Below are 15,184 nucleotides of genomic sequence, written 5' to 3'. Positions count from 1 at the left end.
TTTCGAGATCGAGACGGTGACTGAAATCGGGTGTGTGTGGGGGGAAAGCAAAGGTTGTCTGGGTTGTACGGATTCCTCAGCCTTGGGGAAGCTTCACCGAGAAAATCGTCGTCGAAAATTTGGGGGGGTTCAGCCTGGTGAAGTGGGGTGCTGCTGGGCAGGAGCTTCCAGGCAGTCTGATTAGCGAAGCAGAGCTGCTGTGGTGATTCCAGAGGCGTCCATCCTCCACTGTAGCGGTTGCATGTGGCCAGTGCACGCCGCCCGGGGCATCGAAGTGGCAGACAGAAGGCACTGAGGGAGCTTTCTAAGGCGGTGAATGAAGGCGCTCGAGCTTCCCCCCGCCGCCGCTAGACCGTCCCTGGCAGAATCCTGTGCCACGTGATCCGCGAGAGGTCAGGTAGCGAGGGGTTTTGTCGCGGCTCCGGAGGCGGAACAATGCAATGTTCCAGCCCACACGAATGTCAGTTCGACGACCGAAAACTTTCCAAATCGACGCCCAAATTGTGCGCGCGATAGTCGTTTGGTCCCCTCCCACCCCCGGTTATCTTTCCCCCCCTAACGAGGCGCATTTCCAGTTGTCGAGACAGTCACTGGCCACCTACATCTTCGGAGCTTTCGCGTATTTTTGCACCGATTCTGTCCTCTAAAAAGGTCCTGCATCCAGAGCCAGCCAAAGAGCCGCTCCGCAGCCCGGAAACCCTCATCAAAAACCGAAAAAATCGCGGGGCACTTTTCACCCAAAGAAAGCCACCCGGACCCCACACCTCGAGGCACCTCTTTTTTTTCCCACCACAGAAGGGCCATCGCAACGCAGTTCTCACCGAGAGACACGCACCCCCTCCCACCCCTACCCAAAAAAATCACGAAACAACCCGCCAACGCACTTCGACTGTTCACCTGACCAGCCGTCGCAATCATGGCGCCTTCTTTCGACCATCTGCGCGAGGCAGATCTCGACGATGAGGAGTACGACGAGGAGGAGATCGACATCTCCGACCTGCGCGAGAAGTACGAGGTTCAGCTGGAGCAAGGATACGATACCTTCGTGGTCATCGATGGCCTCCCCGAAGTCAACGAGGAGCAGAAGCCCAAGCTGGTCAAGTTCTTGCTGAAGAAGTTGAACTCGGTTGGAAAGACAAGGGAGGATCTGATTTACATGCCCATGGGCGAGAATGGGAAGTCGCTGAGGTACGTTTGGCTGAGTGGATCCAGCCCTGGACCCCGACCTTCACCCGGATCTTGATTGAGACCGGTTCATGGTCGCGCAAGAAAGGAGGAAGAAGAAAGAAAAATTGGTGATACTGACTGATGGCAGATTCGCCTTCGTCGAGTACTCGTCCCCCGCCGAGGCTGCCGCCGCTGTTCGCGGACTCGACCAGGTCCCTCTCGACAAGAAGCACACCCTCCGCGTCAACAAGCTCACCGATGTCGACCGCTACGGCCGCGAAGGCAAGGTCCAGGAGGAGTACACGCCGCCCTACATTGAGGAGTTCACCGAGAAGGAGCACCTGAGATCATTCATGAAGGACCCCAGCGGCCGTGGCAGAGACCAGTTCGCCATGTACCGTGGCGACACCGTCGGCGTTTTCTGGAACAACGAGAAGGACGTGCCCGAGAACATTGTCGACCGCCAAAATTGGACAGACAGCTTCATCCGGTGGTCGCCGCAAGGAACCTACCTCACCTCGGTCCACGCCCAGGGTGTTCAGATTTGGGGCGGTGCCTCGTGGTCACGGCAGAAGCGTTTCCCCCACCCCTTCGTCACCTTCTGCGACTGGTCTCCCTCCGAGAAGTACCTGGTGACATGGTCTGCCCGCCCCATCTCTATCCCCGACGAAGGCCACCCAGCCTTGTCCGTCGACGACGATGGCAAGAACTATGTCATCTGGAGCGTCGAGTCCGGCAAGCCCATCCGTTCCTTCGCCAACCTCGACATGGCTGGCATGGACGAGGTCAAGCAGCGCAAGCTTCTGTGGCCCGCCTTCAAGTGGTCCGCCGACGACAACTACGTTGCTCGCCTCAACTATCAGACCGGTATCTCCGTCTATGAGCTGCCCCGCATGAACCTCCTCGACAAGACCTCCATCAAGATTGAGGGCATCATGGAGTTCGACTGGGCCCCGCTACCCCGCAAAGAGACGGCATCAAGACGTACGAGCAGCTCCTCACCTACTGGACTCCTGAAATCGGCAGCAACCCCGCCAAGGTCGGTCTTATGAGCATCCCCAGCAAGGAGGTTGTCCGTCAACTGCCCCTGTTCAGCGTCTCCGACGCCAAGCTCCACTGGCAGTCCGATGCCTCGTACCTCTGCGTCAAGGTCGACCGTCACTCCAAGTCCAAGAAGTCCCAGGCCACGACGCTCGAGATCTTCCGCATCAAGGAGAAGGGCGTCCCCGTCGAGGTCGTCGACACCATCAAGGACACCGTCATCAACTTCGCTTGGGAGCCCAAGGGCGACCGTTTCGTCATCATCACGACGACCGAGCCCGCCGGCGCCGTCGCCGTCGCACCCAAGACCTCCGTCTCCTTCTTCTGCCCCGAGAAGGCCAAGGGCAACACCATCGGCAACTTCAAGCACCTCCGCACCCTGGAAAAGAAGAACAGTAACGCCATCTACTGGTCCCCACGCGGCCGCTTCGTCGTCATCGCCACCGTCCACAACCAGCAGAGCTCCGATCTCGACTTCTTCGATCTCGATTTTGAGGGCGAGAAGCCCGAGTCCGACAAGGACCTGACGGCCAACCTCCAGCTCATGAACACTGGCGACCACTACGGCGTCACCGACATCGAGTGGGACCCCTCAGGACGCTTCGTCGCCACCTGGGCCTCTGCCTGGAAGCACTCTGTACGTTGACCCTGGCACAAACAAATTTTATTGAACCGATGCTAACCCACACCTACAGATGGAGAACGGATACCACATCTACGACTTCAAGGGCGAGGCGCTGCGCGAGGAGCCCGTCGAAAAGTTTAAGCAGTGGGCCTGGCGCCCGCGCCCCCCTACGCTGCTTTCCAAGGAGGAGCAGAAGCAGATCCGCAAGAACCTGCGCGAGTACAGCCGCGTCTTCGAGCAGGAGGACATGGACCGCGGAGCGTCCGCCGACCGCGAGGTCGTCGAGGCCCGCCGCCGCCAGCTCGCCGAGTGGGTTGCGTGGCGCGAGGACATCGAGGCCGAGGTCGCCGAGGAGCGCAAGGAGCTCGGCCTGCCCCAGGACATTGTCGCCTACCTCCTCTCCAAGAAGACGACGACCAGCGACGGCGAGGAGCAGGTCATTGAGGAGATTGTCGAGGAGGTCCTCGAGGAGACGGAGGAGGTTGTCAACTAAAGGTAGACGGCAGTCATGTGTGTGTGTAGATGAAGATGAAGAAGAAGCAGCAGCAGCAGCAGCAGTATAAGCAGCCAAGGTTCCTGGAAAGAAAAACGTAGACGACGGGTGGGAGTGACAAAAAGTATCCAGGGGACCCGCTACAAGCCCTTTCCCAGTTCACATTGTTTGTTCATTGGGGGGCGATCGGGCGAGGTTGGGCATTTCGCAGGAGGGTTAATTCATGGATTTGAAGACACGATCTGCTTGTCCCATGTGCATCGACGTGTTGTGTCCAGCGAGTATCGCATATTGGCGGGTGTTCTCTTCTTCTTTTTCTCTTCGTCGCTACAGAGTCCTCCAAGGAAAACCTGCTTTTGATCAACTAGGCGCTGGAAAGTAACTAGTAACGGAGTATCTGATGGAACGCCACGTGAGCCACGGTTGGGTAGATGTTTGCACAAAGTGGATTCTTCTACAATACGACTATGCTACGAATGGGATATCGAATAAAAGTGATCAACACCTTTTGGGTGTGCGAACCCCGCCCGGTTCGTAAGGATAATAAGAATGGAAAGATGCGGGTCGCAAGCGACGGCAGAAATGTCGAGTCGGAAACGAACCCCTCTTTGTTTCGTCGACGATGACACAGGAGATCTATACAGGTATGTCCTTAATCCAGGACGTCTATCGTCCCGGAAAACAAAAATTTGGTTCATCCACGGGATGCCGGGCAGGCCATGTTCCGCATGGGCAAGATCCTCGGCGTCCAGCGTCTGCGTATCTACACTCCGACACACTTTTGTAGAGTGTCTCGCGTCCCTGAGATGCCCGCGCACTGCGAAACATCCAGGTGGACGGGGAAAAAAGAAAAGAAAAACGGTTTCAACCGTAACAATCAAGAGCCAACCAGAACAGGAAGAGAAAAAAAATGCTACAAAACCAGCTCCCGAAAATGTCCATCGCGCCACAGACGCCGGTGCTCTTTATACACGCCCATCGATCAATAGCTCGAAGCTGTCGACCAGGAATGGGCTTGGCTAAATTTTCCCCCGTGTATGTGTGATTCCCTCCGATGGAAGGGCCGGTATCACGCCGGCCCAAGGAGATTAGATATAAACAGTTAGGATCATGTCGTATGTTCCGAATGCCGAAGTATTCATCAAGCGTAAAAGGTGGTGTTGAGGTGAGGACCATTGGGGAAGAATTAGGCTTTACCCGCTTCCCGAACAGCTCGCATCCAGCGGTCTTCGGCGCCGTCATCTCCAACGACAGCCTTGCGGCCATCCTTATTGGTGCCGCCTTCAATCATCTTCTTGGCCTCTCCGGGGGACTTGACGCCCAAGAGCGCCATCTCATTTCGCATGAGCGTGGCGACGGCCGCTCGCACCATCACCGCATCGCCCTCAAAGACGTACACATCCCACAACCGGGCTGCTTCGTCCATGGCGAGGTGAGTTGTGCCAAGTCCCATGAAGAAGTTGCCTAAGTAGAAATCCGCATCGCCTTCGGAAATGTCCTTCGTGAGGTGCTCGTGGAGCCGAGGAGACTTTACGCTCAGAGTTTGCATGACAAGGTTGTAGGCCGAAGCTTTCGCGCCGGGGTCTTCGGAGTAGAAGCTCAGAGGCAATGGTCGATTGAGGACATTGGCGAGAGCAATAAAGGTTGCTGCTGACGAGGGAAGGTTGAGCAGCAACAGAGCGGCAAGGGTCTGCAAATTCGTCAGCATGTTTGGGTTCGAACTAGGGGTTCGTTTTACTTGGGAATTGACTTACGTTGCACCCCTTGACGTAGCCGATGTCGCTCCGGTACAGCGCATAGGCAAACAAGACGTCAACGAGAGTCTGATGCAGAGGCCCGCCAACCTGGAAGATCCGCAAATCCTGCCAGGTGTGTTCGGCTACGTCTTTGCGGATGGCTGAGAGCCAAGCTGCTCTCTGGATGTCCTCAGAATCGCCCTTGCCAGCATTGACTCTTTCCTCGAGCTGTTGAGCTCGGCCGAGGGCGGCATTGTATGACTTCTCAGATAGGCCCAATTCATTGCCGATGGCCCTCGCCCAGACCGTACCTCTGCTGCGGGGCGCAATTCCCTTCCACCACAGCTCGCGAGTGCGACGCTCTCGGACGGCATCAGTCCATCTGGGGATGATATCATCGTCCCAAATCCGCATGAGATTGTCGGCCGTAGTGTCGCGAGTTGACTTCTTGGCCTGGCGCGAATCCTCACGACGGCGGTCCGCCTCGGCGCTGCGAGCCATCATTTTCTTGTACTCTCGCAAATGGCGCTTCTCCTCTGCGGGATCCTTGGGCGGAAGCCATGAGGGTCGTGTGCGGCTAAGAACAGCCTCCTTTTCCTTGGAGATTGGAAGTGGGTCTATCATGATGTTGGTCTGGTGCCGAATCGGAGGGAGCTCAGGCAACGCAGACTTGACCCGAGGTTTCTGACTGTGTTGCTCAAGGGACTTCCCATTCCACGTGTGACGTCCTGTGGGATTGGCATTTTCTGCCGCCTTCTCACGAATATAATCCGAGTGTTCCTCAAGCTTTTCTGTCAACTCTTTGGCGTCTGCGTTGAGCTCGGCCAGTGCGAGGTTCCAACTTCTCGCGCGGTTCTTGAGCGGCTCAGGCGCACCATGCTCTCCAATGGATGATAGAGCAGTGTCCGACTTCCAGGACGGAGAACGTAGCCATCCCGAGTCAACAGGGACTGGGGGTGTCCCATTGCCAACGCTACGAACTCGTTCCTTTGGTGGTCTGTTGGGTGATGCCCCTGACGAAGTCGGCCGGCTAGGTGTGCGCTCCTGTCGAGGCCGGGGAGAGATGGGGACGTTGTCGAGAATGAGGCCATCCGGGATGTCGTCAGTGTCGTCCTCGTCACACTCCTTCTCCAGCTCCAAGGCCGTTTTCCTGTCTTGTGTTGACTGCCAGCTTCCCCGGCGGGGCTTCAGGGGTACGTTGGGATCTCTCGGGAGCAACGAAAAGTTCGGGCTGGGGCTGCGGTTCTTGCGGGGAAAGTGAAGAGAAGTCGCGGAGTGGCTCGCAAAGCCTCGAGGGTTCACCGGGTTTACTGGACTTCGACGGGGGTCGGGAAGGCGGCCAGCGCTTGGGCTTCGTCGATTAAGGACGTGGCCATCGGTCTTCAGGTTCAGGAAGGGAGGTCGCGAAGAGGATCGGGATTTCGAACGTGCGTTGGGAGTGAGAGTGAGGTCCGCGGAAACACTCGTGCTCCTAGGTTTGGCAAGGTCTCGTGCCATCGGCGGAGAGCGAGAGTGCGGCGGCTTCCATGATACGGGGCGAAAGTCATTGGAATACGATCTTGAGAAGGGCTGTGAAGGCTTGGCGGGGTGTGGTTCGCGGATGCGTTGTGTGTCGTAATGGGAGGCATCGTCTTCAAGACCGATCTCTTCAAAGTGACTAACGTCGTCCAGGACGCTATTGTCGTCGGAATGGAAGGATTTGAACGAAGAGGATTTTGACGACTTGGAAGATGTCATGCCTGGCGGCGAACCTGGACTGGGACCCGAGAGATCAACGTCTTGATGCCCGTATATCATCATTGCATCGTCGGGTGTTGAAGGAAACAAAAGGGAAGAACTAAGGAAGGGAGGGCGAGATAGAGGCAGAGAAAACAACAAAAAGCTTGTTTGACGGCAGCAAAGGTCGATATTGTCGTGGCCAGGCCTTGGGAGGACGGGGCAACAGTCCAGAATAGGGTGAAGGTGTGGAGAGTCGCGGTGGTTTGGCCGGGGCTTGGGTGCGTGGAGCAAGGAAAAGGATTAAGAACGGGGGCCTAGGCTATGCTGTAATGACTTGCTGGGTTGACGGTTGTTGCGGGCTGGTTTCCTAAGGCGCAGTTATGCGTAGCGGGCAGATCCCTGGCAAATTCTTGGTCGGTGCTTGGTCGTCTTGTCTTATTTTTCCCGGCGAGGGATGGATGATGAGACGAGACGAAAAGGCAGACCGAGAGACGTCTGTGGGTAGGAGGCCCCTTGATGCTCAGTGTGTGGGAAGCCTGGGTGAACTGTTTTGAAATAGCTGGGATGCGCGAACAGCGGGGTGGCCAGTCCTCAAGGTCACACGCTGTGGTCGGGTCGAACGGTGACAGAGGCAGACGTCAGGTTGTCGAAAAGATGGGACGAGAGAGGGTCGCAGATGGCGAGAGCATATAGCGAGCGACGATGTTGGCTTGGCTCTGTTGTAGATCCGTCTTGGACTTTGGATGGGTATGGGGGGGACAGCGACTTTGTCCGGAAGGAATGTGTTTGTTGCAGTTGCAAGCGAGAATGTACAGAAAACAGCGACTACGAATGTGTCCGTGAGCAGCGAGAGGCTAGGTTAGGTATGGATGGATACGGCGTAACGGATTGTTGGTGAGGTAGCGAGCGACGGTATGTAATAGTGCGTGATAGACCCGGTAACAATGCAGAAGCGTCGTCGATTGACAGAGCGAGTCTATCCTGTCCGAGACGGAACAGGGCTGGAGGGGTGGGTTAAACGAATGGACACCAAGGAGGCAAGATGAATAGCGAGCGATTAGGGGGGTCGAGGAGGACGACAACGACGTCGGCGACGGCGAGGCAGGAGAAGGATGCGGAAGATGACAGGAGATGAGAAGGGTGAAGATGCAAATGGCAATTGGTAGAGCCGAAATGATGGCAGATTGGGCAGAGCTAACCAAGCAACAGTAAATGAGGGACAAATCAGCGATGAGTTACAACAGGCAAGATCAACACACAGCAAGGACAGGGAAGGCAGAGGACGAGACAGGACGAACAACGTTCCGGCGGTGTCGTCGAAAAAACCAGGGCAAAAACGGGGCAAAGGGGGAGGGAAAACAGGATCCGATCGGGATGTGCCAGTGGATTGGAGAATGAAGGAGACGGACGGGAGGGGAGAGGAGAAGGAGGAGACTGGACTGGGAGGAGAGACGCGGACGACGTGGAGAAGAATTTTCCCTCTCTGATTGGGGGCGGAGATGTCGGCGGTACTTTAGAGCAGGTATCTTTTTTATTTCTCTTCCTATTTTGTCTGTAGTGCATTTTGCACCTTTGGTCTGTTGCGCTAGCAGGTGAGGAGGGGAAAGGGAAGGAGGAAAAAAGACGCAGAGCACAATCATAATTTGATATGGACCGTCGCACTGTTGACGACGACGCTGACGCTCAAGACCAAAATGACAGGTGCTTTCCTGATTATGATCGCAATTCCCTATGCAGGCGGCAGATTAGACGTATGCAGGCTGCGCGGCGGTGGGTGTGTTGGTCTGTTGGTGTGGTGTCGTGCGGCGTGGTGGATGGGTGGTGAGGCGTGATGGAGGTGGTCCCAGTGACAGCGACAGGCTCTCTGGCTGCAGAAACTCGAGCGAAACAAGGCACTAGCAGCACCGACAAACAGGCACACCCGCAGGAGCAGGATTCCGGGAAAGGGGAGGTTAATCCTAGACGGCCAGCCAGTCAGAGGCCGCTGCGGCAACGGGGTGGTAATGTGCCTGATCCACTCGGACATTGTCGAAAATCACCCCAGCACTTGCAGCTCTCGTGCTCAGGGTTGTTCTCCTCTTCCCGACTGAGACGCCGCTCCCACTGTCCGTCGGCAGGAGGAAGAGACAGACAGAGAAAGAGAGAGAGAAACGGATACATACATAGAACAGAGGTAGAGGGAGGGGAAATAAAGGAGTCGCGGCCAGCCGGGTCGAGACCGCCGAAACCGCCCACAGCCGCAGATGCAATCTTCGCTTAGGTACAAGATCGCAAGTACCGCCCACCCACGCCCCACCACGATAATCTGGCCCGGCTCCACCACTATCAATCCCGCCGGCGGTGCATTGATTGCCTCAGCGTCGTGAGCGGAGTGGTGGTTCCTGCCAGCTCAGCTGAGCTGAGATGAGCAGCCCCCCCCCGGCATCGAACCAGGCACGGATTTACTATCACCCGCTCGAATGACTGCCACACCCGGGCCCACCGGATGTCCGGTCCACAGTCCGCTCATCTCCCCGTCTCCAAATGTCATTTCCCCTTCAGCTGCGACTTCCTTGGGATGTTCATGCACTCTGCAACTTTACCTCACCTGTCTGCTTACATAAACACCCTCTGTCGCACATCCTCAGACGACGGTCGAGCACCCACGCGATGAATTGGAGACGCACATGGATTGAAACGCTCCGGCCGTTTCTGATTGTTTATCGCAATGGAAGCCTTTGCAAATCAGTGACTATCATAGCACATCATCAACTAACCTTAACAACCACATGATGCAACAAATGCTTAAACCTACATCCCCGTTGACGACACCGCCACATCCCGTCTCGTCTCGTCTCGTGTCGTCCCGTCGTAGCTTGCATGTGCTTTTGAGGTCATACCTACGATGCGTTGAGGTGGTGTGCCGTGTTGTTCCGCGGCTTTTGCGTCCCGGCTCATCGCGTGTGGTGCCAAGGTGTATTTTTGGCAGCCGCCATCGTGACCTCAACTCAGTAAGCGCCTGTCATGACAAGTCTTGTTCGTTCGAACAACCCCTCCCTCAGCATATGGTTCAGTCTCATAAACCAGTGTCAGTTTCTTCGTCGGCAGCAGTGACCAGCGATACTACTGGCTCAACGTCACCCACCTAATTGCAGCAGCTTCATCTCATCTCGAGCATTCGAGGTGTCGAGTCATCAATCGCACTTCCCATGTCGTCAACCCCGAACTCAAGCACGGTCCATCCACATGCTGCGAACCAACACAGCATGCGTCATCGCAATGGCTAAACTCGCTGCCGTTGCTTGCGTACTGACGCCCCTCATCTCAGGTTACAATGTCTTCAGAGGCCGTCATGCCGTCAGAGACGATTTGCTCGGCAGCTCCTTCGAGACGGCGTCGGTAAGCGCTAGCTCCCCGCTCGAACCGCCGGACAGACGCCGCCGTTGGAGGGCACTACTGACGCCAGCTCCGCTTAGTGCTTCGGCATCGCCGCTAAGCTAAATATACTGTTGTCAACCCTCCCCTATCTGGTCAAAGTGCACTGGGTTGTCAACTCCTTGGGCTGAGAGTGGCAGGGAGTGGCTCGAGACGCCTGTTGAAGCCGACGGCGCGGGTTGCGTCTTCAACAAGCCCGCCCGCCCGCTGCATATGCCAGCTGCACTGCATGATAGTGATGTGTCCAGCACGCTACAGCGAATGAGCAACATGGAGTGTCGGTCGGCCACCGAAACTCGCATTGGTCGGGGCTGCGCCTGTCCTTGGGGCCTTCGATTGGGCTCCTTCCTGCGCTTTGGACAATGCGCCAGAATTCTTCGTCTACGTCCTGGCTAACATCTTCGATGTCGTGGCGCCCACGCTCATCGGTCGCGTTGGCTTGTTTCGCGTCGGGGGTTCCAAGAGCCAATGGCCACATCTGAAGGCTGGTTTACTGACACTACCGGTCGTCTGCCACCTCATCGCAGCATCAGTCCTGGCGTCCAACGCAACTTCACTGGCCACGTGCCTTGACCAGTTTCCTGAATTGCCAGTGAAAGCAGTTATCGGACGCTCCTTTCTCGCCGTCGCGTGGCGTGGGCTTGCTGCCGAGATGATAGCATCAGTCGCCGGCATTGTGCGCGCACTTCGGATGCGGCTCCCCTCGCTCGGTGACAATGGCCCAGAGTCTAAGACAGTGAGACATGAAATTCCAGTCAAATTTCGGAAGCGAGCCGATCAAGATTGATTGACCCGTCAACTACGCAGATGGAGCCCCTATTCCGTGTAACGTTGTTTAATATCTGAATTCCACATATTTCACCAGGTCAACTTGCCCGCCAGTCGTACGAAAAGCGGCCCCGAGCTGGCTGTTGTCTCACTGCGCTCAAGAATTAGTCCAGGGGATCTGAGTCAAACTTCCAAGTTGAAGAATTCTGTTCCTGTCTGACTTACACCTAGTTCAGGGCACCAGAGACCCTTGACCATGATGACGATCTGCAGGACAATGGACGGGGCTTCAAATCAAGCTCCTCCGCCACTGAGCTTGATCAAACCAAAGTCTTACACAATTCGAACCCATGTCCAAGGTTCATGTTGCTAGCGACTCAAGGGGAGGAGGGGAATCTTTTCCTACTGTTTCGCACGCCGGCAAAACAGTTTCTCTGTCACGACGAGTGTGGCTGAGGCTTGGCGTCGCAGTCACGGGTTATGGCGTGCGCAGCCTCAATATCGACATGTGTTACCGGTGATGGAACCCCACGCCATTTTCAGACGACGTTCGAGATGGGATCACTGGGAGATCTGCGCACCCGGACCTTGTGCTGTAACTCAATCCCGCGGATTGAAGTGGTCAAGTTCCGTAGTATCACTGAAACTTGGTTGAAGGGAAGGTGCTAGATTGAATTCAACCGCGTCGTCGGGTTTCACGTTAGAGCCGCTCGAGATGCTCGCCACATCGTGGGAGCACAGCCTGCGCGCGAATGTGGCGCGTGCCGCGGACGTCTTGAGATACAACTGGCATCTGGGTGTCACAGCTTTTGGAGGCCCTCCGGTGCACTTCAAAATTGTATGAGCCATCTCTCCTGTGTCGTCGAAGTATTGGTTACTTACAAGTGGGCTATGTTAGTTTCACGACTGCTTCGTCAAACGGCTGCGATGGATTGATGAGGAGATGGTATGGATTCCTTCCAAACCCCTCCTAAAGTGAGGCTCTTCACAGCCATGAAGCTCACACTCTCGTCTAGTTCCAGGAGCTCTTCAGTATCTCTCAGGCCCTCTCGGGGCCTGCGAGCACGAAGATGCTGTACTGCATCAACCTCATCCAAAATGGCCTCCTCGGCGCCATCCTTGCCTTCTTTATCTGGAGGTGGGCAGCCCCTGAATGACCTTGTCCCCTTCCCCCCAGATCCAACATCCCTCCCTCTCGTCCCCCGCTAATGCCGCCTCCGCAGTCTCCCTGGCGCCCTGGGAATGTACGGCCTCTCGGTCGGTGTCTCGGCGATCGGCTCCTCCCTCCCGCGCGCCGTCTACGCCCTCCTTTCGGGTCTCAACGCTGCCACCGTCGGCATCATCGCCCTCGCAGCTGTGGAACTCTCAGACAAGGCCATCACCGACAAGCTCACCCGCACCGTCGTCTTCCTGTCCGCGGCCGCGGGCATGATGTACAACGCGCTGTGGTACTTCCCCGTGTTGATGTGCGCCGCGGGGTGCGCCGCCGTCGTGCACGACTACCGCTGGGTCCACAAGCCCGCGCGGAGGGCCGCGGGGATGGTGAGGGCTCTGCTGGGGAAGCGAAGGGAGAGGTCTTCCGGGGAGAACGATGACATTGATCGCGGGGTCGAGCTGCAGGCTACTACGACGACGGCCACGAACCAAGGTAAAGCTCTCGGGTCCGTGGGGGCCTCTTCTGCCGCCGCCTTGCGGCCTTCGTCGGCGGAACAGCGAGGTATCGCTTCAACCTACTCTGTACCGCGCTCAGAGGCCCCATCGCGGGAGGACGAAGTCCGCCATTCTTTGGCCGAATCCGAGCCCCGCGTCATCCCCAAGGGGTTCCGCCTCAACTTCTCCTGGAAAGCCGGCATGGCCGTGATTTTTACCTTCTTCGCCACCTTTGTCGGCGTGATGATCGCCCGCGGCGTGGTGAAAGACCTGCCCATCTTGTACAACCTATTCTCGAATCTCTACCTCGCCGGGACCATCATCTTCGGCGGCGGGCCGGTGGTGATCCCGCTGCTGCGGGAGTACATCGTCGCCGAAGGGTGGGTGTCCCCTAGAGATTTCCTCATTGGCCTGGCCATTGCGCAGTCATTCCCGGGTCCCAACTTCAACTTTGCTGTGTTCCTTGGTGGTCTGACGGCGATCAACGCAGGCCACTCGGCCGCAGTTGGCGCCCTCCTCGCTTACATTGGGATCTTCACCCCCGGCATCGTTCTTGTTCATGGCACGATGGGTGTATGGGGCGCACTGAGGAGCAGGCCGTGGGTGAAGGCTGCTGTTCGGGGAGTCAATGCGGCGGCCGTGGGACTGATTTACACTGCCGTGTATCGGATCTGGCAGGTCGGATATCTCGACGAGGGCTTCCAGTCTGGCAGGAGTCTGGGCGATGACCCGTGGTGGGTTGTTGCAACAGCCACCGCGTATGTAGGAGGCAGATACTACGGTGTCGCAGCGCCGTTTGCTATCCTTTTGGGCGCTGCGATGGGTCTGATTCGATATGGAGTTGTGTCCGGACGAGAGTGATTCCGGAATGTGCAGTGTCTCCCGTTTCCGGAAGACAGATGGCTTTCTGTTTCACAATGCTGATGATATTCAGTATGGCATAAAAAGCAGACTCCTACCACTATGTGAGGAACTTTCCCTTCGTCATATACGTATAGCAATTTACCAACGAAATGGAAGTGAGCAAACATCTGCAGCACTATCTGGCCACGTAATGTATTTCTCTTGGCATACACAATATCCTCGCCTTCTGTGAAGTTCACAAATCCATATAAGTGGACAGGCATATCCATTGTTGAACTTTCCATGCGTTGAAGAGTGAATGTATAAGACGTGAGACCGTTAAGAAGGTCCATTCAGGTCAACAAAGTAGCGTGATCGTTGATCCAGACATTTGAGTAAAGATAAAGGGTGTGTCTTTTTCAGTTTCACTACAAAGCCATATGGACTGTTTGTTTGCCTTGAAATAAATGTCTCAGGCTTCCTGCACATCTTGAAAGGGAGAAGTGGTGCGTTGGTGTGACATGGCAAGCTCAGCGACAACGTCTGACTATCTGCCTTCTTGGGCTGAGCGCTGTTCAACGTTTGGAGATCGTGCGCCTCAGTCTGATGGTCAACTTCTTTTTGTGTGGTTCCTCAAATGTACAAACAAAAGATCTCTGGTATTTTCCCCTGGCTTGAGCGTATCTCAGTACTACTGTCTGCTATTCCACACTGGTTGTGGATGGCTTGATTATATCACATGTTAACTTGGATCACTACAATATCAGCAGTTACCAAAGTGAGTGGGCGAGAGCAGTCTTGTAGGATATCAAAAAGTCTGAGTGACGTAGACACCTTCCAGACGAACAAGTGACGGGGATCATCAAACACGAGCTCGATCATAGTGATGCTATTTTGAAATCCTTTACTGTCAATCGCGTCGTCATCATAGAATACCTGACTGGAAAACATTGACCAAATGTCAGAAGCAACCAATAGAACTAGAGGCTAAACATATAGGCATATGAAAGCATATAATGTACCATCCATGGTAACTGCACAAGCATCAGAAAGGACCAAGACGGTTCAAGAACCATGGCACGAGAAATGACAAATTTCGCCAAATATCACGCCCTCGCCTCCCGCCAACGGCCGCTGATCGTTCGAGACAAGTAGCTCAGTTTGGGACAAACATCACTCATGTTCATCATGCACCTGTCAAGCATTGTATGATGACATACCAAGCCTGTCTTAGATAAGGATGTGGGGGTTTCGCCTCCTCGACGTTGGACGTAGACGTCGCCGTCCCAAGCTCGCGGGCCCCCGAGCGGGCGGGCTAACGCATATGCGCTGCCATCGACATGCGCCGTGTCGTTGATATCCTTGAACCACGGCTGCCACTGAGGCGAGGACGAAGATTGCAGATCGGGGTGACTGCATGCATACACGCACAGTAGGAGGCAACGAAGGAGCGGCGTCCATGGTCTCAACGGACGAATCGGGGAATCGTAGTCCTGGAAGCGAGGCCGCTAGCCGTGCGTCGATTTGCTGTCGGATGAACGCGGTTTGGACGGACCTGAATCGTAGTATCCGCCCCTGATCGAGCTCTTCTAGAAAGAGCTCTGGCGTGGGCATCAGACCATCTCAACTTCTCTTTCGGGGACCATGAAGCAGGCACTCTTATCACGGACACACCGAACCGAAATAATGGGCCTATCAAAGCTCGAAGAACGTAAGCGGGACAAGGAC

General features: G+C 55.8%; 3 protein-coding genes across 3 annotated transcripts; 2 read left to right on the top strand and 1 right to left on the bottom strand.

The window, feature by feature from the left end:
* Positions 1-916: 916 nt before the first annotated feature.
* Positions 917-3,326, top strand: ColSpa_00835 (eukaryotic translation initiation factor 3 subunit B; the record flags this gene model as incomplete). The annotated part of the gene is made up of 4 exons (XM_049267047.1): positions 917-1,188; positions 1,316-2,107; positions 2,137-2,845; positions 2,904-3,326. The coding sequence occupies 4 exons, from the start codon at positions 917-919 to the stop codon at positions 3,324-3,326; spliced, it is 2,196 nt and encodes a 731-aa protein (XP_049123004.1).
* A 1,186-nt stretch (positions 3,327-4,512) lies between these two features.
* Positions 4,513-6,799, bottom strand: ColSpa_00834 (TBC1 domain family member 5; the record flags this gene model as incomplete). The annotated part of the gene is made up of 2 exons (XM_049267046.1): positions 4,513-5,016; positions 5,081-6,799. The coding sequence occupies 2 exons, from the start codon at positions 6,797-6,799 to the stop codon at positions 4,513-4,515; spliced, it is 2,223 nt and encodes a 740-aa protein (XP_049123003.1).
* A 4,879-nt stretch (positions 6,800-11,678) lies between these two features.
* Positions 11,679-13,474, top strand: ColSpa_00833 (uncharacterized protein; the record flags this gene model as incomplete). The annotated part of the gene is made up of 3 exons (XM_049267045.1): positions 11,679-11,801; positions 11,980-12,101; positions 12,187-13,474. 3 exons carry the CDS (start codon positions 11,679-11,681, stop codon positions 13,472-13,474), a joined length of 1,533 nt encoding a protein of 510 aa, XP_049123002.1.
* Between the last annotated feature and the right edge of the window lie 1,710 nt (positions 13,475-15,184).

Source organism: Colletotrichum spaethianum (genome assembly GCF_022836535.1).
Source record: "Colletotrichum spaethianum MAFF 239500 DNA, contig01, whole genome shotgun sequence".
Taxonomy (NCBI): Eukaryota; Fungi; Ascomycota; class Sordariomycetes; order Glomerellales; family Glomerellaceae; genus Colletotrichum; species Colletotrichum spaethianum.
This window is presented reverse-complemented; position numbering and strand designations above follow the sequence as displayed.